We start from the raw sequence: 23,132 nt of genomic DNA, 5'->3' as shown, positions 1-23,132 counted from the left end.
GGTTCAGCCATGCTCTCTTCTCAAGGCCTGTTGTGGCGCTTGGTGTATCTCCTTCTGAATTGGGAGTTCCGACTTCCTATCTAGGAATCTGGCAGGGATAGCGAGAGGAGCTATGGAGAATTGGGAAGAGCATGGCGTTAGGCTAATGGACGCCAGTGCTGGAGGAGGCACTGAACTACCTCTGCCCATATAAGGTGTCAGTTTACCTTAATCAAGACAGCATTGAGGAAGAACCCAGCTCTAATCCACAGATGAGGAGACAGAGGTCTGGGGAGCTACCAACTTTTTAGATCTGTGCTTCAAGTGACAGTTCTGTTAACAGCTACCTGCATGCCTTTGGGCTGGTCACTTCTCCCTGCTGGACCTAATTTTTCACATCTTTGTGATAATGGGCCATAGACTAGGGGATCTCCAAGTTTCAACTCAATCTAGACCTTTCTCCAGAAGCAGGAAAATGTCCATTCTCTTTGCCGCCATTTTGGCTTTCCACTATGGTTCTTCTGCTTGGATTTAGAACTCATCGGGATGTGCGGTTTAATCTCTTTCTTTCTCATAAAAACCTTCTGCTAACCCTACGCTGGATGCCTTTAAAGGCAATGCATATGCCTTGGTGGAAAGATGGGAGTTCCTTACCATCAATTCCTCACTACTGTGTGTCCACACCAGACACTGGCCATGTTTTTCTGTCCTCAAACTCTGTGCGCCTCACCGCACCTGGTCCACCTGCCTCTGTGAAAAACATCCACTCCCCAACCCCAGCGTGGCTCCTGAGGACACCTCAGCCCTGTGACAGGTGTGACTTTATAGTCAAACGCACCAATTAAACTCAAGCCAGAAGCAAACGTATGTCAGGCAAAACATTTACGTGTTGCTGAAAGTTGAAACCGTCTCATATTCTTCACAGTGCTTTTGGGGAAAAATTGGTTGGGCAGGGGGAAGATTTTCTAGAAGCTCCAGCACGCCCTTCCTCTTACAAGTGGTTCTTCCTACCGACCCAAAAATGAAACACAAGACATTCCAGAAAGTTTACCTTAAATCCTTTTTTTTTCCGGAGGAGATTAACCTTTGAAACAGACAAAGGTTACAGATTCCTAGTAACCCATATAATTTTAGTAAATAATGTAATATTTTATATAATGAAACACATTTCAAGGACCCCTCACCCCATCCTGTAAACATGATTCTCGGAGGCACTGTGCCGACCTCCAGGAGAGTCCCTAAACAGCCAGTCTTTTGTCGTAAGCTTGTCAGTTGAAGACCACTTTGCTTGCTTCTTTTCCTGTTTCATTCTGTCTGGGCCAAAAAACTTCCTTATGGGTGAATTTTTCAACCCAGAATCAGATGGAGGGGACAAAGGCGGAGAGCAAGACAATGGCTCCCTTAACCACAAACACAACTGGGAAGTAATAGGGAAAAGCCTGTGTGGACATCCCACAGACCTTCATCATTTCTTCCTTGAACTGCTGAGAGGCTTACTCCCAGCTAATATGCGGAAGGCATGGTGCTGGCTCGGGCGGGGGGGGGGTGGTCCGTCGTTGATGCTCACGAGATAAGATGCTCTTCCTGAGATAACTTGCACACTGTAGGTTCAATGTGGCTGAACTGAGCTTGGGAAGGGTGCTGAGGGGCAAAGGCAGGGATGTGGAAGGAGGAAAGAACCCCAGCAGAGTAGCAGCTGATATTTGGATCACCCCACACATCCTTGCAAAGTGCTCATCCACATTGCTTTAATTACTTATGATGATGGGGAGCTCACCCCTTCATAAAATTGCATTTTCAATTCTAACTCAATGCTTCTTGACCAAGGCTATACACTGAGTCACCTGGAGCTTTAAGAGGACAGATCCTGAGTACAACCTCCGGGTATAGGTTGGACACTGGGATTTTTAAAACCTCCCCCAGTCATTCAAATGTGCATCCAAGGTTAAGAAGCCCTGCTCTCATTGGTGGGTGGTTCTGCTAAGAATGAGGTATATTTAGAGAAAATATGGGCAAAGAGAAAGCCTCAGGAATAGTCATCAAGTTTTAAAGACGATTTGGCCGGGGGAACTTGTCGAGTCCCGTGGCCTTGATGTCCCGTGGCAGGAGATGTAACTGGGAGCTGGGAGCTAGGATGTGTGAAGGGAAAACCAGTGCCTGGCCTCAGGGTTGCCAGACAACAGGGAGGGTCCCATGGTGCTGTGGCATTTAAAGGGGTGACCAGTTTTATTGTTGTCCAGTATAGTGGTGTCGAAGGGTGTATGAGAGAGCTGGATTTTTATGCCGTTTCTCCAAATTTTTGAATGTTGGCAACTAATTAAAAAAAATTAGAAACATCCTGTGAGGTCCTGTTGGGTGAGTCAGCAGACCATATGTGTGGGTGATCCACGGGCCTCCCAGATTGAACTTGTTCTCTTCTTTCAGGTTCCAGAAGGAAAACAGGAGAGTCCAGGGAGACAGGCCCGAGTAGAGGCACTCCTCGAGCTGCTGGTTAGACAAGGCTTAGAAAAAATGCGGCGTAGACTCCCCACTCCTGGTTTTGGGCCTTTTCCACCCCATGGTGATTCCAGGAGGGTCGTGGCCTGACATGAACCGGCTGTCGATCCTTCCGAGGGACGTGCAAGCCACTGCAGTGTCCCTCCCTGAGAGCATAGCGCTATTTGCTCCCTGAGCAAATTTAAGCCCTAACACCGGTCACAAATGCCTTATTAGGGATTTGTGGTTTGTTTGTTTTCCTATTGTAAGGCCTTAGCCTGAGAAGGCGTTCAGAAATGAATTTCTTCTCAGGACATCAGTGCTGTGCTCAGAGACATGGAGGGAAGAGTTTGATCTGCAGGAGGTCTGAGGTTACTCGGACACATGCTGCGCCCTGCCTGCAGGTGGGACTTTCCTCCTCCTGTCCCCAAGGTCAACTGTTTTCCCCTCCCCACCAAAACTAAGCACACGCATTACATCTTCCTGGAAATGTTCCTTTTGTTCCACTCTCTTCTTCCTAGTTCATGCTGAGGTAATCACTTCCATGTATTATCATGAACTTGGCTTCTACTTCTGCTGTTGTGCTTGTCAATCTGGCCTGACCCTCCTACACAGAACAGTGCTGGCATCTCCCTGGGGACAGGGGTCATGCCTCACAGCCCTGGTAGGGGGTTCAGAGGCACCTGGCTCCCTGCATGGCACAATCAGTGCACTGTGGCACGGACAGAAGCACTCAACAAACACTCCATGTGCCCTCCTACATCTCCCAGCATTCCTTGCAATGGGGCTGTGGTCACGTGACCAGTTCTGGCCAAGAAGCTGTGACAGGAAGTGTGTCCTTTGGGGGCCAACCTTCTCCTCTGCCTTAGGGACCCTCAAAGCCTCCCGTAAAGATGGTGTCAGCCTAACAAGGAAGAAGCCTAGATCCCTGGATCACTGACTGGAAGAGAGCCAGTGCCGACCTGCATCACACTTCCCATGAATGAGAAATCAGCTTGTTGGGCTAAGCCGCGAGGGGCTGGGGTGTCGTTACTAGAACCACTATCTATCATCCAGGGTTCCAGGTGCTCAGCAAATGTCGGACTCACATGGAACTAAAAAATAGGAAGAAGTCAAAAAAGAGGAAGAGGGAAGCCAGCATGGCACACAGGTTTGTACCTGTGGCTGGGAGGGACAGGGAGAGAGGGGCACAGCCTCTCGTATCTGCTGCCGGCTTTCCCCCAAGAACCAATCACTGGGAGAGGTGTTAACAGCCCAGGAGGCTCCAGAATGAATGGGGAGCTCTGTGGCATGGAGGGGCTGACTTATTTCCCATCCCGGCACCACAGGTGAACAAGAACACTCCTGAGCCACGTCTGACTGGGACGCGGGGGCGCCATTTAATGAGCAGCTTGTAATAGCCGCTGACTGAGTTACGTGGGAACAAATCACTCTTGATTTCCTTTCTATCCCCCTCGGCCACTCTGGCCAGCTTAGAGACTGTGTGTGTGGCTGACTTGTAGACGATTTCCTTCCTCAGGATAACAGCTGGGTGTTAAAACACAAACTAATTAATTTTGCCTTCCCAAATGAGGTTAGCTGGGTGCATCCGAGACGTTGTATTGACAATGCACCTTTAATATTCCAGTCTTGAGATTTTAATTAGAAGGCAAAGTAATCATAAAGAAGGCAGTAATTATTTTCCAAATTGGTTATCCCAATTGCCAAGACGATTAAGCGCTGTATTTTATGAGCATGGACAGCTATAGACGAGGATCGCCAAAATCATCTCCAAAGCACATTTGTCCTTCTTTCTGAATTCCTGAGCTCGGTATGTGGCAAGCACAGTGGCTGCCACTGTGGGAAAAAGGGACCAAAACGGCCTTCTCTAAGATGCTAAAAGCACTTTGTGGAACATAGCTCATATTGTCCCTTAAGGAGCAGGAATGCCTTACAGGTGGTTGCCATGGCACACTTGGGGACACTTTGTGCGAGATGAGCAGCAAAGTTGGGGGCAGGACCCTCAGACCCCTGGTTTCCCATTATCCACACCAGCAGCCTGGGCTCTGGTCTGGGGGTCCATAGCCCATTGCTGTCTTTTCCTTGGGAAGACTGCCCAGGGCTCTTGTCTCCTGGGGGAATACCTCAGGATGAGGCTGCCCAGCTTTGTGAGCATGGAGAGCTGGGGGTTTTGTCTCAAGATTAGGGGCTGGAGTGCAGAGCTGACCCAGTCCTGTTGATGCCTGGTCCCTAAGCCTCAGTGCCCACCCAAACCAGTATCCTTCACTCAAGTAAACAAGGTTGACTTGAAGGATGACCATGCCACCAGAATTTCTCCAGGGACTCTTGGAGTCCTGAGGACAATACCCAGTGGCCTTGGCCAGGCTTGGGAAGCCCTTGTGACCTGGGACTGAGATCCCTCCCACCACCTGGCCCTCAGAGCCACACGCTATAAGGACCTTCTTGATTCCTACCAAGACACCACCAACTCCCAGCTCTCTTGGCCAGCAACTCTGTCTTATGGTCTCAGCTTTGATGTCACTTCCCAGACCTCCCCAGATGGGTCCATTTTACGTTGTTCTTTTCCAATCACAGCACTTAACCATACTATGCTATCATTATTTACTTGTCTTTCCCCTCCCCTACAATTTACAATTCTGTGAGCCAGTGGACTGACTTCCTACTCCTTATATAACCCCAGATCCTTATAGCTCATGTGTAAAGTGGGTGCACCACAAATCTCTAGTTTATGAAGCCAGGAGAGAAAATGAGCAAGCAGAGGCTAGTGTCCCCTTGGGGGGGCACTGGAAGAAACGAAGGAGGCTGGTTTTCCTGCAGACCTGCAGGGCAGGCTAGTCGTGCCTTAGACCATTTGTTGCCAAAAGAAAGGAGAAAAATCATGATGCCTGATAACTTCAGAGCTTCCTCCTCCTTCATGGGGGGTCCCTGCGGGATCACCTCTGGCCCAGCAGGGTTTCAGAAAGTCTACCTCTTGGGGGCTGAAAACTTGTGGCTGGTGTTGGATTCTGGAATCTAAACTGATGCCGCTCCAAACAGGAAAAAAAAATTATAATTAACCTCATTTATAATGAAAGGAATCCAATTCCACACAACAATCAGATGGCATTTTCCGTTGGATTCGCAAAGAGAACAAGTATTGGTGACCTACCATGCTGGTGAGCTGGTGAGGCTATGGGAAAGCAGGCATTTTCAATCACCGGAGGTGGGACTGTAACTTGGTACCTGCCTCTAGGGAGGGCAATTTGGTAACCTCTATAAAAACTAATGATGCTTACATGCATCTCTTTTTAGCAACGGCATGCCTAAAAGTGAGCCTCTAGATGTACGTATGTGTGTAGATGCCGGTATAAGATGATCACTGTAGCACTGATTATACTAGCAAAAGATTGGAAAAACCTGCGATGCCTACCAAAGATTTCTGCTCCCATAAATTATGGTCCAGACACTGTGAAGGAAAGCAAGGTGGTGTGCTTTGATGTGGAATAATTTCCAGAATTTAGCAAGGTACGATGTTTAAAACATGCTCCCTTATGTGTAAAAGTGGATATTTCTGGAAGAATACACACAGAAAACCAGTGTAACAGACTGCCTCTGTGGAGGAGGGCTCACTCGTTCTTCACTTTAAATCCTTTATACTGTTTGGATTTTTCTTTTTATTATGTGCATTGCTGTTTGAAAAAAAAATTGAGACAATCTATGAAAAATGATGAAATGCCATCTGTGCCTTAAGACCACAGACCTCCTTCTTTTTCTCTATGTAACACTGGAATGGGATATACTTCTGCACTCTGTGTCCCCTGGAGGAGACTGGAACCCAGCTCCTGGACTGAATCTGGGGACATGCTCTTAGGACCATGCGATGGCCATGTCTGGGAGGAGGGTCCTCCAACCTGCGCTGGTCTCGGCTCTCATTCTCTGCGCCATGCTTACTCTCTTGCCTGTCCAGTGTGCAGGTTTCTGCTACCCGCTGCCAGACAGCAATGCCCACAATGCTGATCTGCTGCTCCGGCCCTGGCAGGGATGCCCGCTGGACCACTGCCATCCTAGGGCTGACGTTCAGCACGTTTGGTGCCTAATTAAGCACCAATTCACAGGCTTCCTCTGCACCAGGCCTGTGGTCTGGGTGGCTAAATGGGCCAGGCAGCAGGCTGCTTTCCTGCCCGAGGGCCACCCTCTCCACGGGTCACAGCCTTCCCTATTGTCGTAATTGAATCAGAGCCATTCACTACCATCTGCAGACCAGAGTTTTCCCCTTCCTGCAGCCATATTCAACTGCCGGGGTGTCCTTCCCCTGGGCTGTTCGCTTCCCTTGCCAACAGCCAGCCAGGGCACTGTGCCACTCTTGCAGGCTGACACAACCGAAAGCCCCCTGGAAGTAAGATTCAAAGGGTAGGCTTTCTCTGCCCCACACTGCCCCCTCCCTGCAATGCCCAGGTCCCATAAAGGCCCCAAAATGTCAGGAATCTCCAGAGGAGCTGGTGGTTAGAGATTCTGCTGGCACAGGTGTGATGAATCAATGAATCTCTGAGTGGAAACTGTGGACCATCTAACCCAACCAATATGGGTTGAATGATATTCCCTCAGAATTCATCTGTGGAGGTCAACCTCCAGTACCTCAGAATGCGATCTTATTTAGAGATAAGGGTCTTTACAGAGGTAAGCAAGTTAAAATGAGGTTGTTAAGGGGACTCCTGTTCCAACCCAATTTTATAAGCAGGGGGCATTTGGAGATACACAGGCACACAGAAAGAATGATGGAGAAAGGTCCTCCACAAGAGAAAGAGGAAGGCCTGAGGGAGGGTCTTCCCTCAGTGCTCTGAGAAGGACTTCTAGCCTCCAGATCTGCAAGACAATAACTTTCTGTTGTCCATTTAGGCCACATGGCCTGTGGTCCTTTGTTACAGCAGCACTGACAGACTCATACACTAATTCTGTAGGATGTGGAGTTCCCAAGTCATGGCCCAGCAAGGAGCATTCACTGCTGCCTGAACAAGAGGCAACCAAGCTCAGTTCAGAGAACCTTATTTGTTGGGATGCTCTTCTCAGCACCCAGATGAAGTCAGAATCCTCATAGATCCCTTCTCAACCTTGGTTCTACATCTGGAGCCTTGCAGTCCAAATCTGTGAGCCGCTCAAGGGCAAAGGCCTTGTTTCATTGATTTTTGTGTTCCCCCAGCACAGGCCCGGGGCCTTCTAGGTTATAGCAAATAAATATTTGTTAATTGAAGAAAGATTGCTCCCACGCTCCTTGGAGACCTCTCTCCCCAAACCTTTCGACTTTCGAATTTCTCTGCCACTGGGGTGCCTCTCCAGCCTGGGTCCCAAAACTTCTCCAGGTCAGATTTGACCAAGGTCATTGCTGACCTCCTTGAGTCTCAAAACATTATACATCCATCGCTGTGATCTAAGATCATCTTATCCCTTTGAGAAACCACGTGCCTGCTGCTGATTGGTACTGTTCATCACACATGTACAATTGTTTAGAACCTAAGCACAGAATCTTGCATTTGTCTGTATTAAATTTCTCCCTCTTCGATTAGCTCATTGTTTTAGTCTATCAAAAGAAGTTTGGATTCAACTCTGAGGCCCCAATTATTAGGAATCCCCCCCAAAGTTGTGTCTTCCGCAAACTGACTAAGGAGACCATTGATGCCTTCACTTAAGTTACTGGTAAAAATGGGGACAGTTGGGGCACCTGGGTGGCTCAGTGGGTTAAAGCCTCTGCCTTCGGCTCAGGTCATGATCTCAGGGTCCTGGGATTGAGCCCCGCATCGGGCTCTCTGCTCGGCAGGGAGTCTGCTTCCTCCTCTCTCTCTGCCTGCCTCTCTGACTACTTGTGATCTCTCTGTCTCTCTCAAATAAATAAATAAAATCTTTTAAAAACATGGGGACAGTTGGCAGTACAGGAAGCTGGTGGTGTGTTTTAGAGACCCCCATGAAGTCAACCTTTAATTAGTCATTTGGGTATCTGTGGTCAACAGACAGTGGCCAGTCTGTCAAGGACATGAGAAGGGGCATGGCAGTAGACACAACTGAAACCCATACACATGGGTTCGAGTCCCCCTCCTCCTCATCTGAGTTACCTGGTGTCTGAGCCTGTTTCCTTGTGAGTAAAATGGGGATAAAAATAGTATCTATCTTACAAGGTTTCTCTAAGAAGAGACTTAACATTTGCTCCTTTTTACTCCCTGAAATATCACAGTTCTCCATGCTGCTCAAGCAATATTTTGTCAAAGTATCTGACTTGAACCAAGATATGAAAATGACGACACCAATCCTGGGTCTATCTGTCTACTACCCCCTCAGAAGAGCAGACTGGGGCAGTGTGCCCTGCTGCTTTCCCATGAGGACATCTGGTCTTGATATTTGCTTCTTCATCTTCAGGTGTTCCTGAGCCATTGCACTGATAAACATTTTGAAACTCTGGCTTGGGGTTGACAACAAGCTCGCTGGAGTCCATCCTTTCCCATGTTTAGAAAATTGGGGCATGATTTGGGAAAGGTCAGGGCCAACTGCTCAGTGGTCTTAGTGCATGATATCTCCTGAGATATTAATAGGTCTTGGTTTTGTTGATAGTACAGGTTCTCAAACTTGTGCTGTACATCAGAATCACCTGTAGGGTTTGTAAAGATGTAGATTTCTGGGCCTCAAACATGCAGTTTCTGATTCAGTAAGCTGGTGTTGGGCCTGAGAATTTGTATTTATAACAAGTACCCAGGTGATGCTGATGTAGCTGGTCCAGGGACCATGTTGAGAACCGCTTGTTTAGGGCAACGAAATGGGATTATACATAATGATGCCAAAAGCTTTGTCATGCTATCCAGGTAAAAGACAGCTCTCCTTTGCTGAGAAGACAGGTGAAGAAGAGGAACCAAGAGTCCCATTCCCATTTGTCTTTTGTAGCCTCTACACTGCCTGCCCTTAACTTTTTAGTTCTTTTTACTTGAATCATAAAATGCAATTTCTGTTTTTCTTTCTTTTCTGGGGGGGGGGGGGGGGGACGGAGAGGGAGAGAGAGAATCTTAAGCAGCCTCCACACCCAGGGCGGAGCCTGACGAGGGGTTCCATCTCATCACCCTGAGATCATGATCTGAGCTGAAATCAAGAGCCAGAGGCACCCCTTTTCTATTTTTTTTCTTAATATTTTCATAAGCTCGCATTCTGGCTTTGGCCTTCTGACATTATTCTTCTAGGATCCCTGTTATTAATTCCTGGTTATTGCTACAGGGGCAAATGGGTGGTGATCAGGAGCAAGAGAGGAGTCCTGAATCTCGCTCACAAGCCATGCAATCTTGTGCAAGTTTCTTACCACCTGAGGCTCACTTTGCTGTCTTCAGCATAGAATGCTGGTTCTAGTTCTCTCATCACATGACACAATACTTTGCATGGTGTCTAGTATAGCTGTGTTAGGGATGGTTATCTGTGACCCTCCTCGATTCTCCTACATGTCCTTCTTCAATCTGAGGTCACTGGAGACCCCCTGACCAGTCACCAGAGGCTCTCTGAGTATCAGGCACTATGCAGGAGAGAGGAATGCAGCACAAAGTGGCAGTATTCTAGCCTCGAGGCACTGACAACTTAACAATTAATAATAAGAAGTAGGTTAATAACCACAAATGTGTAGGAGGAGACTGTTTAGCCAGGAGAATGGAAACTGTGTTCATGTGGTCCCTTCACATGAAGCCTGGCTCTACCACGTGCCAGGTTGTAGTACTAGACGGACTTAATATGACCAGCACTGGGCTCTAAAGTGATTTAAGTAAATGATTTCATTTGGTCCTCATGACAAGCCCACTTGCTGTTAATAGAGCATCTCATGGTTTTTTTCCCCCCATGAAAGGATGGACTGGGGACACTAAACCAGTCTAAGGAGCACAGTGACTTGTATGTGGACACGTTTGGGCATGTCAAGCCACCCAGCTGCATTCAGGGTGAGTGGACGCACAGCTGCTATGTGAGGATGGCTGCTTTCCTTTGGAAAGATGGCTTGGCTGTGAAGGAGCAGTCAAGCAAATGAGGGAGGCAAAGGCCAAGGCAACGTCAAGGGGCGAACAACACTGAGAGCCTCAATGGGGGGTTCCACAAGACTGTGTCAAGGCTCAGATTCCAGAGGGTGTTTGATGGGACCCTGAGGTGTTCTGACCTTTCAGCTTGTTCTGCCTGGTGGGAACACTGTCCCAGACTCAGAAGAACTGCCGTGCACCCAGGGAGACCTGATACACCGCTGTGTGGTCTCCTCACACCACTTCTCTGGTGTGACAGCATCTGCCCCACGGAGCTGATGGGGGCCCCAAATCCAGAACTGGCTGGATTTGAATTTGCTGCCTCTGGTGTCCTGGCTAGAGTGAGGTGCTGTGCTTCAGTTCCTGGTTGTGCCCCTTCCTGGCTCGGTGGCTTCCTACTCATTACCCAACTCATCTGGGCGTCAACTTCCTCCTTTGCAGAATGAACATATTAAGATGCCTCAAAGATGATTCCCACTTGACATTCCCACCAGCAGGCACAAGGGTTCCAATTTCCTCACATCTTCACCAACGCGTGTTATTTCCCATGTTTTGATAGCGTCCATCCCAGCGGGTGGGAAGTGGTATCTCACTGTGGTTTTGATTTACAATTTCCCAATGATGAGTGATGTTGAGCATCTTTTCATGTGCTTATTGGCCATCTGTATATCTTCTCTGGAAAATAAAAGTCCATCCAAGTCCTCTGCCCTTGTAAAAATTAGGTTGTTTGATTATTTATGGTGTTGTTGAGTTGTACTCAACATATACTCCGGATATTAATCCCTTATCAGATACATGATTTGCAACTATTTACCCCCATTCTATGAGTAGGTCCCCACCCCCTGCCATACTAGATCGGCTTTTTGGTGCATGAAAAGTTTTAGTTTAATGAAGTCCCTTTTATCTCCTTTTTTCTTTCATTTCCTGTGTTTTTGGTGTGATACTTAAGAAACCATTGCAAGACCCAAGATCATAAAGATTTTCTGCTACATTTTCCTCTAACAGCCAATTACTTCTAATCGAATGGCGCACTTGAAAGTGGTCAAGATGGGTTACTACCAAATCACAAGTTGGCAAAGATGTGGTGAAATGGAATAACAGGTGTGGGGGAAAATGTGGAGAAACTGAATCCCTCGTGTGCTGCTGGTGGATCGCAACATGGTGCAGACACCATGGAAGGCGGGATGGATGTTCTTCAAAAAATTAAAAACAGGACGACTGTATGATCCAGCCATGGAAAGCAGAGTCTCGAAGAGCTATCTGCTCACACGTGTTGACAGCAGCACTATTCACCACAGTCAAGAGGTGAAAGCAACCCAAATGTCCAGCTATGGATGGATGGACAAACAAAATCTGGCGCACACATACAACAGAATATTATCCAGTCTTCGAAAGAAAGGCTGTTCTGACACAGGCTCTGGCACGGATGGACCTTGAGGACGACACGTTAAGTGGAATCTGTCAGTCACAGAAAGGCAAGTGCAGTAGCAATCTCCTTGAATGAAGTATCTAAAGTAGCCAAATTCATGGAAACCGAAGTAGAAAGATTACTGTATCAGGGGATGGAGGGAGGGGGGGGGTTGGAGAAAAGGGGACTTGTTATTTAATGCATATAGAGTTTCAGATGTGCAAGATGAAGTTCTGGAGATTTGTTTCACAACACTGGGTATATACTTAACTACTGAGCTGCACAGTTAACAATGGTTAAAGTAGTAAATTTTATGTTGTGTCTATTTTATCGCAATAAAAATGTTTATCTTCTCCACTTCATAAAGAGAGGGTTTATTGAACAATAGATTTTTAAGTATGGAAACAAGATTATTCTGTAAACTCCAGTCTACGTTGGAACTCTGAGGTGAAGACATCCTGACAGGTGAATCTAACTTTTGTCCACTCTTCTACTACAGAATCCTTTATCCAATGGAGCCTAAATAAACCCTCCACCCTGTGGTTTCACCCTCTGGTCCTACTTCTACCTCTGAAGTCTATAGGGCAGGTCCAAACCCTTGCTGGGTGGTTGGTGGCCGTAGGGATGACTGACTGACTGTGTCTCCCTTGGCCAGCTCAGACCACACATTCAGATGTAGGCAAGAGACAGAGAAAAGTGAGAGACAGACAAAAGCAAGGCTCAGGGAGGTAATGGACCTGTTTTACCACCTGAGTAATGGAGGTGGGATTTGAACCCAGGTGTCCCTAACTCCAAAGCCTATGGTTCTCGTGCTAGACCAGGCTGCCTCTGGGCCAGTTTCCTCTTCAGCCATCTTTTCTACGAACCCTCAGTTTTTTCTCCTGTGGCTTTGTTCTGCCTCCCCCATCCCTTCAGCCCATTCTTCCTCTTGAGGCAAACCCCAGGGCAAGTTCCCGCCTCGTCTGGGCAAGCCCTCGCTCTCGCTACAGGCACTGCCCACCTTTCCTGTAATGTCTGACAGGACCCGCACCCTGCAGAGGGAGAGGGCCATTGGCAGAAATCCATTCCGAGGCCCCTGAAGCCCTCTTCCCTGCCAGCTCTTCCCCTTGCTAAAAGCAGGAACCAGCCCCGTTCTCTCCTGCAATATTTCCTCCCGGGAGTTCCTGCAAGGGAAGATGTTGCCATCCCAGGATTAACAGCCTGTTTGTTTAAAGGGCTTATTACTGGTGCTTAATGCTATTTTGACAGATGAAAGTGAGTCAATTATAGCTGGAAATAGCTCTGGCGGTAAACGTTTCTTATAGGTAGTAGCCCATTCCCTGTCTGAGGGACTACTTCTTTTTACCATGAACAAGTCCTTCCCCTTCTCGCATCTCCTCTGACCCCCAAACCTTTCCTCCTTCCAGGCAGAGACAACATATAAGGCATGGAGCCCAGACTCCATGAGATGGGGGGTTGCTGGGACAGGGAGGAGGTAGATGTTCAAGGAAGACCTCACAGGTTGACCTCCAGGATAAGGAATGTGGCCCCAGTGAGCCCTCTGTCCATCAGGTGTCACTCTGCTCCATCAGCCACAATCGTCGCCACCTCTTCCTGAATGTTTTGCTCGGTTTTTCTTGGGGGTAATGGGTTTCCGTGCTGGCAACACAGCCTAATCAGATCAGGGCCGGTCACAGGCTTGGGGGTCTCGGGGGTCACCTTTGTGAGGACAGCAAGAATCTATGTGGGTTGGACAGAGAGCTTTCTGGGGGCCACACTGAGTTATGCTTGGGCCCCAGGAAAGAACATTTCAGAGTCAGCATGGGTCTGTATGATGCGCTCGCTTGTGCCACTGGAGCAGGATGGTGAAGTGCCACGTGTTTAGGTGAGGTGGGTACAGGGCTTGATCCCAAGCTGCAAGCTCAGGAGTGTGGACAGGCGTATTTGTAACAGCCATCTCAAACTTAATATGTCCAAACTTAATACCCCCAAACATGCCTGGGCTCTCCTCTCACAGAAAATGGCACCACGGTCCACCCATACTCTCAGGCTCTAATCCTTTTTTTGAAAGGTGGCTTTCAAAAAAGGATCCTTTTAAAAAAGGATCTTTTTTTAAAGATCTTATTTATTTATTTGATAGAGAGAGATCACAAGTAGGCAGGGAGTCAGGCAGAGAGAGAGGGGCGAGCGGCTCCTGAGCAGAGAGCCCCACACGGGGCTCTATCCCAAGACCCTAAAACCATGACCTGAGGCGAAGGCAGAGGTTTAACCCACTGAGCCACCCAGGCACCCCTCAAGCTCTAATCCTAACAGCCATTCTGGATTCTTCTCTTTCTCTCCCTCCTCGAGATCCTCAAATAGAACCCACCAACAAATCCTGCTGCCTCTACGCCAAAGTTTCCAGCTAATCTGAGCGACCTGTTGCCTATCTACTACCACGACCCCCGTCTTAGCCACAAGCAGTCCTGGCGCAGACCATTGCAAGAGCTCCCAGCCTATTTTCCTCTTTCCACCCTTGCCCCTCATGGTTTACTCCCTACGCAGCCCCGATGGGAGGACCGTTCTCAGCCCAGCTCTCCGGGCGGGCCCTATGGATTGGTCAAACCGGGCATGCTGGAAGAAACCCATTTAGCAGCCCCAGCTCCTTTCTCCAGGAAAGGATGTGCAGCAAGACCAGGCCGATGCCGAGGTCACAGAACTCACGCGTGGTAAGCTGGGATGCAAATGCGCCTGGGCGGGGAATATCGCCCACCAAGCCCTGCCCAGGCTCCGCGCCGATCCCCTGCCCACCCCCGCCCACCCCGCGGAGAGGCCGCTCACCCGCGGACGGCGTGCAGCAGGCGCAGAGAGGGGTACGCAGTACGCACGTTGACGCGGTGCTTCAGGATGAGCTCGTTGACCCACTCAACGCGCTCCTTGCCGCCCCTGGCCATGAAGGCGGGAATCCACAGGATGCTGCCGTTGAGACTGTGCAGCCGCTGGAGTAGCTTTTCCCGCCACGTGGCGTTGACCAAGTCCTCAAAGGCCCGTTGGATGACGGAGGGGTTCATGGTCACCAGGTCGGTCTTGAGCCCCACGTCCCGCGCGTACTCCTGCACCGGGGCCAGGTTGCACCTGCCAGAGAGAAAGGCGTCACGGTCCTTTGGGGAGAGATGAGACGCTGCTGCCTACAGTTCATTTCATCCGACCTTTACCTCCTGTCCCCTCTCCTCATCTTCCAGCACGGTCCCCCCGCTCCCGCCCCATCATCCCTGCCTCCCATATTTACTAGGCTCTTACCACATACACGCTGGCCCCTGGGGCTGTGCAGTGTGTACCTTCTGGAGTTCCAGATCTAGTGGAGCAGGAAGGGGGCGAGTAAGCCAGCCCTCAGCCCACAAGATGGCCATGCTACAAGCAGGTGCAACCTGGCCATGATAGGTAACAGTGAGGGCTCTGAAGGCACACTCCCAGGTTCAGAATTCACTCTGTTACTTTCTACCTGTGTGATTCTAGGCAAACTCCTGAAACTCTCTGAGCGTCCCAAGGAGCTTCCCTACAGCTAAGGAATATGCACAGTGGTGTCTTTAGCTGTGATGGAGATCCCAAGAGCACCCCCTCCCAGGGATTAAAGGAGTCAGCACATACCCAGTACTCAGAACACTGCTGGACCACACTAAGATCTCAATGTGATCTAGTCTCACGTTACTACGGGAAGGAGGAACATTAGATAGTATTCTCAGAGGTGGTGACCACTGAGGGACATCTGGACGGATGGAGGAGAACTAATCCCTTTGTGGATGAGGCAATTAGAAGAGTGTTCCTCTAGCTTGTCAGAGCAGAGCAATCACCTCAGGTGGTAGTTAAAAATACAGATTCACCCGGTCTCTCGCCTGGGGACCCAGATTCAGCAGGTGAGCAGAGAAACTGGTAGTTATTTTTATAAGCCCGTCAGGTGATTCTTATGACCAGGCAGTTTAGGGAACATTGCGTTTTGGCATTAGAAGCACAAGAAATGTATCTAAGGGTGTAGAGGTGCAAAACAGTATGGGGATTTAGGGGTAGGCAAATAATTCGCTCTGCCTGGGACATATTGTGTGGAGGAGACAAACCTAGAGAGATAAACAGCGTATATGTTGGGCATGTGGTTCCAAGAAGATTTCTTGAACAGGGGAGTAACATGACAAATTTGCATTTTAGGCAACAGGTAGGCAATAAGACGAAATTGTAGTACGTATTGGATTGGATAGAATTGGGTCTGGGAGTACAAACTAAAAAGGCCATTGCAATCTTGTGCTGAACTAGCCAGGGACCCTGGGTGGGCAACTTCTGATATCTCACCAGAGGCCTCCTTTGTGGGGGACCTTTCCACCTTCATGGGTCTAGCTTGGGTGTGCATACTGGGACTTCTTGCCTATGCTGCAGACCAATGGGCCTGGACTGGCCACAGGGGAAGCCTGGCTGCTTACTGCACAGAGGATCTGATGGTGGAAGAGCCCTTTGACCAGTGGAATTAAGTCTGAGGAACTAGAGTAAGTGTTTGTAGAACAGAGGCTGGAGATATGAAGACCAGGGCCATAAGTCATTGCCAAACGATGAGACCCAGAGAGACACCACTCACCCTCCTTGCAAGCCAGGACTTTTCTTCCTTCAACATTTGAGGAGCAAAAGTAGGATGATCAGAAAGAAAATGAACATCCTTGTGCCCCTGGCGTGTGCCAGCCCCTGGTCCTTTAACACGGGTCTGACTCCGTGTTATTCTGACTCCGTGTTAATCACCCTCATTTTACAGATGGGGAGCCCAAGGCCAGAAAGTGCAATGTAATTTGCCCAGAGCGAGTAAGAGAAGCCCCAGGATTCCGTCTCTGATGTGTCTGATTCTAAGACCTGTTTGGTGGTCAGACTAGACCCCCTGAAATACCCACCGTCCTCATTCCCACCCTGGCCTTGCTATCTGTGACTGTGGCCACATACTGCAGGGTGTAGAACTGGTTTGGGACACCTTCAGGGGCCCTTGCCTCGGACCTCAGAGGAATGGAGTGCCATTATCCCTATTGTCCTGAACCCCGCTGAGCCAGGTTTCCAAGACCTTCCTGAGAATCTGGGGCCTCCCCTGGGCCAACCTCCAGGTCCTGAGAACAGGGGCAAGGGAAGTGGATTCAATGCAGTTCACATCTGCTGAGTCTACCACGGGCCAGTGGGGGCTGGCTCCCAACAGGCTTCCAGGTTGGTCAAGGGACGGAAAACAGGTACATGCACCCTCAGCTACAGTACTGGTCAGTTGGGGTGTCGCCCAAGTGCCCTGCTGGAGACTCTGGGGAGCTCTGGGGCTGCGAGCAGCCGGAGGCGGGCTCCCCACCTCATTCAACCTGGGACCCAACTCATGGCAGGTGTTCCAGGCAGGGGAGGGCTCTGAGGGCCAGGCTAGGTCCATGACCATGTTTCAGGGCCACTCCTTGAGTGAGGATGATGGAGGCAGCTCTGCCTTGCTGTACCCCTCCTTCACAGGGTAGTTTTCTTTATGGGGGTTATCGGGGGGATCAGGAGGGGAATAAGCTTGCTCTAACAGCAGGCCAACTCTCCCAAAGAAAATTCTAGGGGGGCTGCTGGTGGGCTGCAGTGCTTTGATGGGCATGACTCTGGGCTGGAAAGGAGTCTGTCCCTTCCAGAAACAGGCATGTCCATAGGTCCAGGGGGAGAGGCAATCTGCTGGAGAGAGCAGCAGCTCATGCTTGGCTCTGAGCCATACTGCCTGGGCCCACAGCTTGAGCCTGGCCACCCAAGCATGCTATGGACCTGTGGCTCTCTGTACCTCAGTTTCCTTCCTGCAAAAGCCAGATCCAAATGGAACATTCCTGATAGGGTTGTTGTGAGAATTGCATAAGTCAATTGACATGAAGTGCCTAGAATTACACTCGGTGCATGCGAAGTGCCCAATGACCATGACAGTGAGAGGGATGATTTGTCTGTGAGGGGGCATTCATCCATTCGGTTTTCTCTATTGAAGGTGAGTGTGCATGTCTGTGTGGTCTGTGTGTGTGTGTGTGTGTGTGTGTGTGTGTGTGTGAGAGAGAGAGAGAGAGAGAGCGAGCGCATGCAATGAAGTTTTGATTCCCAAACATCTGGGAATTTATTCTGTACTAAATGACCCCGAGTTAAGCAAACCCCTCTGCCTGCCACTGCAGCCTCATGGGGACACCGCAGGGACCAGCACTCCTGTCCGGCCCCAATTCCCAGCAGCACTTGAGGTGGGCAGCCCGTGCTCCGTCAAGCTCCAGCCTCTGCCATCCATGAATCTAGTCTCTCGCTTCCATGCCTTTCCTTCTGCTGCTTCCTCCTGCTCAACTTTTTCATTTGCTAATGTCTGCTTCTTCCAGAAGCCTGACCTGAACTCCCCTCAGGAATGCAGAACGTTTTGCAAGCTCATTGCATTTTGCATGCAGGCCTGTTCAGTGTGGAGCGTTCTGAGAGGCAGAAGGTCTTGGGGTCTCCCAAGCAGGTGAGGGGTCCCATTACCACAGAGCAAAGCAAAGTGATGGAAGACTGGTTGACAGAGACTGAGAACATCCCATCAGGACCCTCCTGGTGTCTGTTATCCCACAGAGCCTAGAGCCCGAGCTCAGAGTCCCCTGTCTGTGCCAGGCTCAGGCTTGGGCTGGTGTCCAGAGATGGGCAGGAGCAGCTTGCTTTGGGGGAGCTCATGGTCAGCATGGGATGGGTGGGGTGGAGACACAGGGCTCCTGGAGAGTTCTCATTCAGAGAAGCAAATGCTACAGGAGAGGTGGTGTGGAATTCTGGGGTGGCCTCCCTCCCTGCACCTCAGGGGAAGGCAAGGCAGGGAATGAACTCTCAGTGTGCTCTATTGTGGGCGACACCGTCTAGACACACACATGCCAACTCAGGCTGTAGCCATAGCATTGCACCGCATTTCCTCTCGGTGGGGGCTGTGGCCTATAAGATCCCCCAGAGGGAAAGAGGGTGGTCCCTCTAAGGAAGAAGAGCCCAGGGGGCCCCTGACGGTAGCCAGGGCTGCCACCTGGCATCATGAGGGTTCTGTATACAGTGCGCCTTTGTAATTTTGATCTGAATTGCCAGGGCAGGGTTGGGTCGACCATGCAAATCTCACTGCTGAAGCTTGTGGCAAAGGAAGAAGCATGGCTTATGCGTGTGACCCCAAGTCAGGAAGGCCTGGTACCCCCTACTCACACTCTGCCCATACCTTTAAACCCCGCCACCCAACCTTCACCCTTGCCGCAGCTTCCATCAGACACCTGCCCTGCTTCCTTCTGCCTTGCATTCCCCCTCCGTCCCTAAGTCTGTAGACAGGAGGGCTTTGAGAATGGGGGCCAAGTCCCGGGCTACACCAGGCACAGGCATAATCTGGCAAACGCTACCAAGCTAAACCAAGTTTGGCTGCGAGGTGGCCGGGGTGCTTCTGTCACAGCAGATGCATGAGTCGACACAGCGTCTAATCCCACGGCCTGAGGTCGTTTCCCAAAGCCCCAGGACAAGGCTCTCTTTGCATCAGGACAGCCCCAGAGGAAACTTGAGATGCGGTATGCCCTTCTGCCAGGGCTGGGGCACTGTTTGGGACGAAACTCGAGGCTCTGTGTGCCCTACTTCTGACCAGGGGACAGCAAAGCCTTGTTCCCAGTCCATCTGGGTTGGGGGTCAGGTATCAAGGCCATGGGTAACTGAGTCCAGTTGGGTCCCAGGAGACAGAACAATGAGAGCTGACATTTCAGGGAGAATGATGGTCAAGTCCAAGTTTCTCTGCCACCCCCCTACTTCCCAGATTTTGACTACAGGATAATAGTCACTAGCAGAGCACCGCCTTCGAGAACACTTGTATGAGGTTTGCAAACTTGAACGGACAACTGGCTGGCCTAGGCTTTATCTGGGGGTCGACAGACTTTTTGCATAAAGGGCTAGGTACTATTTTCAGATTCTGGCATATGCTTTCTCTGTTGCTACACTTCAACTCTGCCCAACTAATTTCGCCATTGAGGATATGAAAATGAATGGGCATGACTGTGTTCCAGTAAAACTTTATTGATAAAAACAGGCTGTTGGTCATAGTCTGCCTACCTCTGTGCCAGGTTAGGGATCTCAACCTTGACGGTACACCAGACCATTTGGGTTTCCTTGGCTATATCCTGCTGACCCCTCAGACTGACCTAATCAGTCTGGGGTGTACTTTGGACACTGGGACTTTTAAAGGCACCTCAAGAAATTCTAATGCACAAAGGTGAGAACGGAGACTAACCCAAGCATAGTCTCTCATTTCAACCTCTTGGGACAACTGGCCATGCACCACTTAAACCTGCCTGTCGCTTCGGGCCCAGAGCCCCTGCTGTGGTTACCTGATGACAAAGCTGTGCGTGTCGATCTCCTGCCCGCAGCCGCTGTTCAGCAAGACCCCCGAGTTGCCCACAATGGCACAAGTCCGGAAGTGTTTGTTCTTCAGGGGAGAGGTTCTGGGGAGGAGATCATAGAGGTTCTGGGACACGTTCATCGTGCTGTCACGGTCAAAGATGTAATGAATGATGTCTCCGGGCTTCAGGGTCCCCTTGAGGACAGAGATGTCCTTTTCAGCATCCAAAAACTTCAAGATTTGCTTCCTACAGGAACCAAACACACATGAGGAACAAGTTTCCCTGTGGCCAGCTGCCCTTTGTCAACCCAGATTTTCCTGTCCTCTGTCCCCCCGTGGCCTGACGCAGCCAACACACAGGCGAAGCCGAGTTCGGGTGCTCTCTGAGAACGCATTCTAGGTGGGGGGGTATCAGAAATGGCCCAGAGGCAACTATGGCGAGGGCCGGTCTGGCTTTTGTGGTTATGGCCTCTTCCTATGGGAGGTGGTAACTGCCCAGGGAGAGGACTCTATTAGGACACAGTAAGAGCTCATCACAGAAGGCCCGGGGAGGAAGCGTGTCCCACCATTCTGGTTTGCCCAGGACAGCCTGCTTTTAGCATTGAAAATCCAATGTCCCAGGGAACGCTTGTTTTGGACACTTCCAGTATCCCCAGATATCACACTCCCTCTCAGTGGGATTCGGGGCCAGCATCTGACAGGGGGGTCCTGAGCCAGGATTAGGAAGCCAAGATGACACATGTCCCTCACTCCTCAGCGGTCTGCTTTCTTCCACAAAAATCTTCTCTAGGAGAGTGGATATCCCATGGTGTGAATGGGAGTGTAGATACTGTGAGGTGTGTCAACTCCTCTACCTTTGAGAGACTGAGAACGTGGCCTGCCATCCCTGAGTTGGTCCATTCCATGGACTGTGCTGTTCTGCCCCCACTGCTATCTAGTTCGAGTTTATAAAAATTGATCCTCCTCTGGTCCCTCAGAGAAATTCCTTCGTGCTGTTTCAGAACAAAGGTAAGCAAAGGACAGCTCCCTAGTCTCCCGGATGACTTGGATTTCGGCAGAATGTTCTAGAATCATCTAGCAAAGTACACAGCTGAAATGGGTGTGGTCAGAAAAAGGATAGGATCTTCTCAGAATCGCCTGGGGAGATTTACTTAAATCACTCAGACCTAGCTGGGGGATTCTAGCTGGGGTGGAGGTGTTTACTGTCTGAATCTCCTAAAACATCTTTAGAAGTGATTTAAGTCAAGAGAAAGAAATTTGGTCCCCACAGTAGCCCTACATGAACTTCATTTCCTGCTGCAAGCCCCTTTCGAACATAGATACAATGATGCCAGAAGATAGATACAATGATGCCAATCTTCTTTTCCACAGAGCCCTGGCAGGACAAAACTTCTTCCTGCACTTTGCAAATGTCCGAATTTGCAAGACAGTTGCCGCACTGTGCAGATGGTAATGTGGATGCCTGAGAGCCTGTAGGACTGGAGATGTTGGCCACCAGCTGCGTGTCCCAGCAGCACGCCCATTCAAGCCCCCAGGGAACTATAAAGAATTCGGAAGTTCGGGGCTCACACCTGAGAAATCCTGACTTTGAGAGTGGCTCAGGCTCTGCGTGCTTCCTAACGCTCACCAGGGAACTTTAACATGTGGCTGGATTTGGGAGCCTCTGGGGTAGCCAAGGGGTGGCTAGAATGCTTGGCAGGGCACACTGGAAGGAAGTTCTTCTTCCACTAGTCTTATTAATGACCTGGATCTCTTGCCATCACGCAAGGGAGACACTCCGGGCTGAATAATTTGTATCTCTTGATGGGAAAAGAGGCATTATATTTATTTACTGCCCTTTACCAAGGATTCTACAACTTGACAAACTGATACAGCATGGAGATTGCTAAAACCTCTGCAATCACTTACCCCAAAGTATTTAAAAGTAAAGAGAGTCCCTAGAAAGTCCATAAATAAATACCTCTGTGAGTGAATTGATTTATACCTAATTATGAGAAATTACTATCAATTATTAAACATCATTCCGAATCACTCACAGCATCTTTTATTAATAATAATTTGGGTGATTAATTGAAGGGAGTTGGAGGAAATTCCTTTTCCCCCTGGGTGAAGGCACATTGTTCCTGCCAGCATGGCTGTGCTTGTAGGCTGCCATGGTCTGGTCGCCTCTGAAAGTGTGTGTGTGTGTGTGTGTGTTAAGTGTCCATCAAGGCCAGGGGCATGCAGGTGGGCTTGTGCTGGTGGAAGGATTTCACTCCCATATGGTGTGGTGGGGTGCTCCCCCCACCAGATATATGTCTACTTCCTAACCCTCAGAACCTGTGATGTGGCTTTATTTGGAAATAGCACTTTTGAGGACATAATGAAACTAAGGCTCTTGAGATGGTCCTGGATTACCCGGTGGGCCCCAAAGCCAATGACACGTGTCCTTGGTGAGGGAACCACCCGGACACAGAAGAGATGGGGACAGGGATTGGAGCCATGAGGCCACAGGGCTGAGGAAGGGCTGAAGCATCCCCCCTCCCCCCTGCACACCCCTTCCCCCACCACGCAGAGGGAGCACTTGGAACTCAGGCCCCAGAGCTGGAAGAAAATATGTTTATGTTGTCCTAAGCCACCAAGGGGGTGGGAATTGGTTAAGAGCAACCCAACCCTGGGAGACTATTGTGCATGTTCTCACGGACGGATCCACGAGTGCTGCTGATCCAAGGGCGAGTGATAAAGGCCTGTAGCTGGTCCACCAGGGGGCCTCAGAGGGGCACTGGTGAGGGTGGCAGACCGGTGGTGCCAGGAGTCAGTTCCTTCAGGTGGCTTCTCAGCTGCTGGGTCCTGGGTCTCATGTGTCTCTAGCTCCCACCCCCATTCCCCCTCATGTCCCCAATGAAGCCTTGGACTAGGGGTTGGGGCTTTCCCATTCTGACAGGGAGCCTCCCTG

At 49.9% G+C, this 23,132-nt stretch overlaps 1 protein-coding gene across 1 annotated transcript in view; it reads right to left on the bottom strand.

The window, feature by feature from the left end:
* The window catches only part of ST8SIA2 (ST8 alpha-N-acetyl-neuraminide alpha-2,8-sialyltransferase 2), a 63,268-nt gene that overhangs the window by 2,417 nt on the left and 37,719 nt on the right, over nt 1-23,132 (bottom strand). Inside the window, exons 4-5 of the mRNA XM_059418475.1 lie at nt 20,187-20,444; nt 14,665-14,958 (exon numbers count right to left, since the gene is read on the bottom strand). Coding sequence (XP_059274458.1) covers nt 14,665-14,958; nt 20,187-20,444 — 552 coding nt within the window. The remainder of the gene's footprint in view (nt 1-14,664; nt 14,959-20,186; nt 20,445-23,132) is intronic.

This window comes from Mustela nigripes, chromosome 13, assembly GCF_022355385.1.
Source record: "Mustela nigripes isolate SB6536 chromosome 13, MUSNIG.SB6536, whole genome shotgun sequence".
Classification (NCBI taxonomy): domain Eukaryota; kingdom Metazoa; phylum Chordata; class Mammalia; order Carnivora; family Mustelidae; genus Mustela; species Mustela nigripes.
This window is presented reverse-complemented; position numbering and strand designations above follow the sequence as displayed.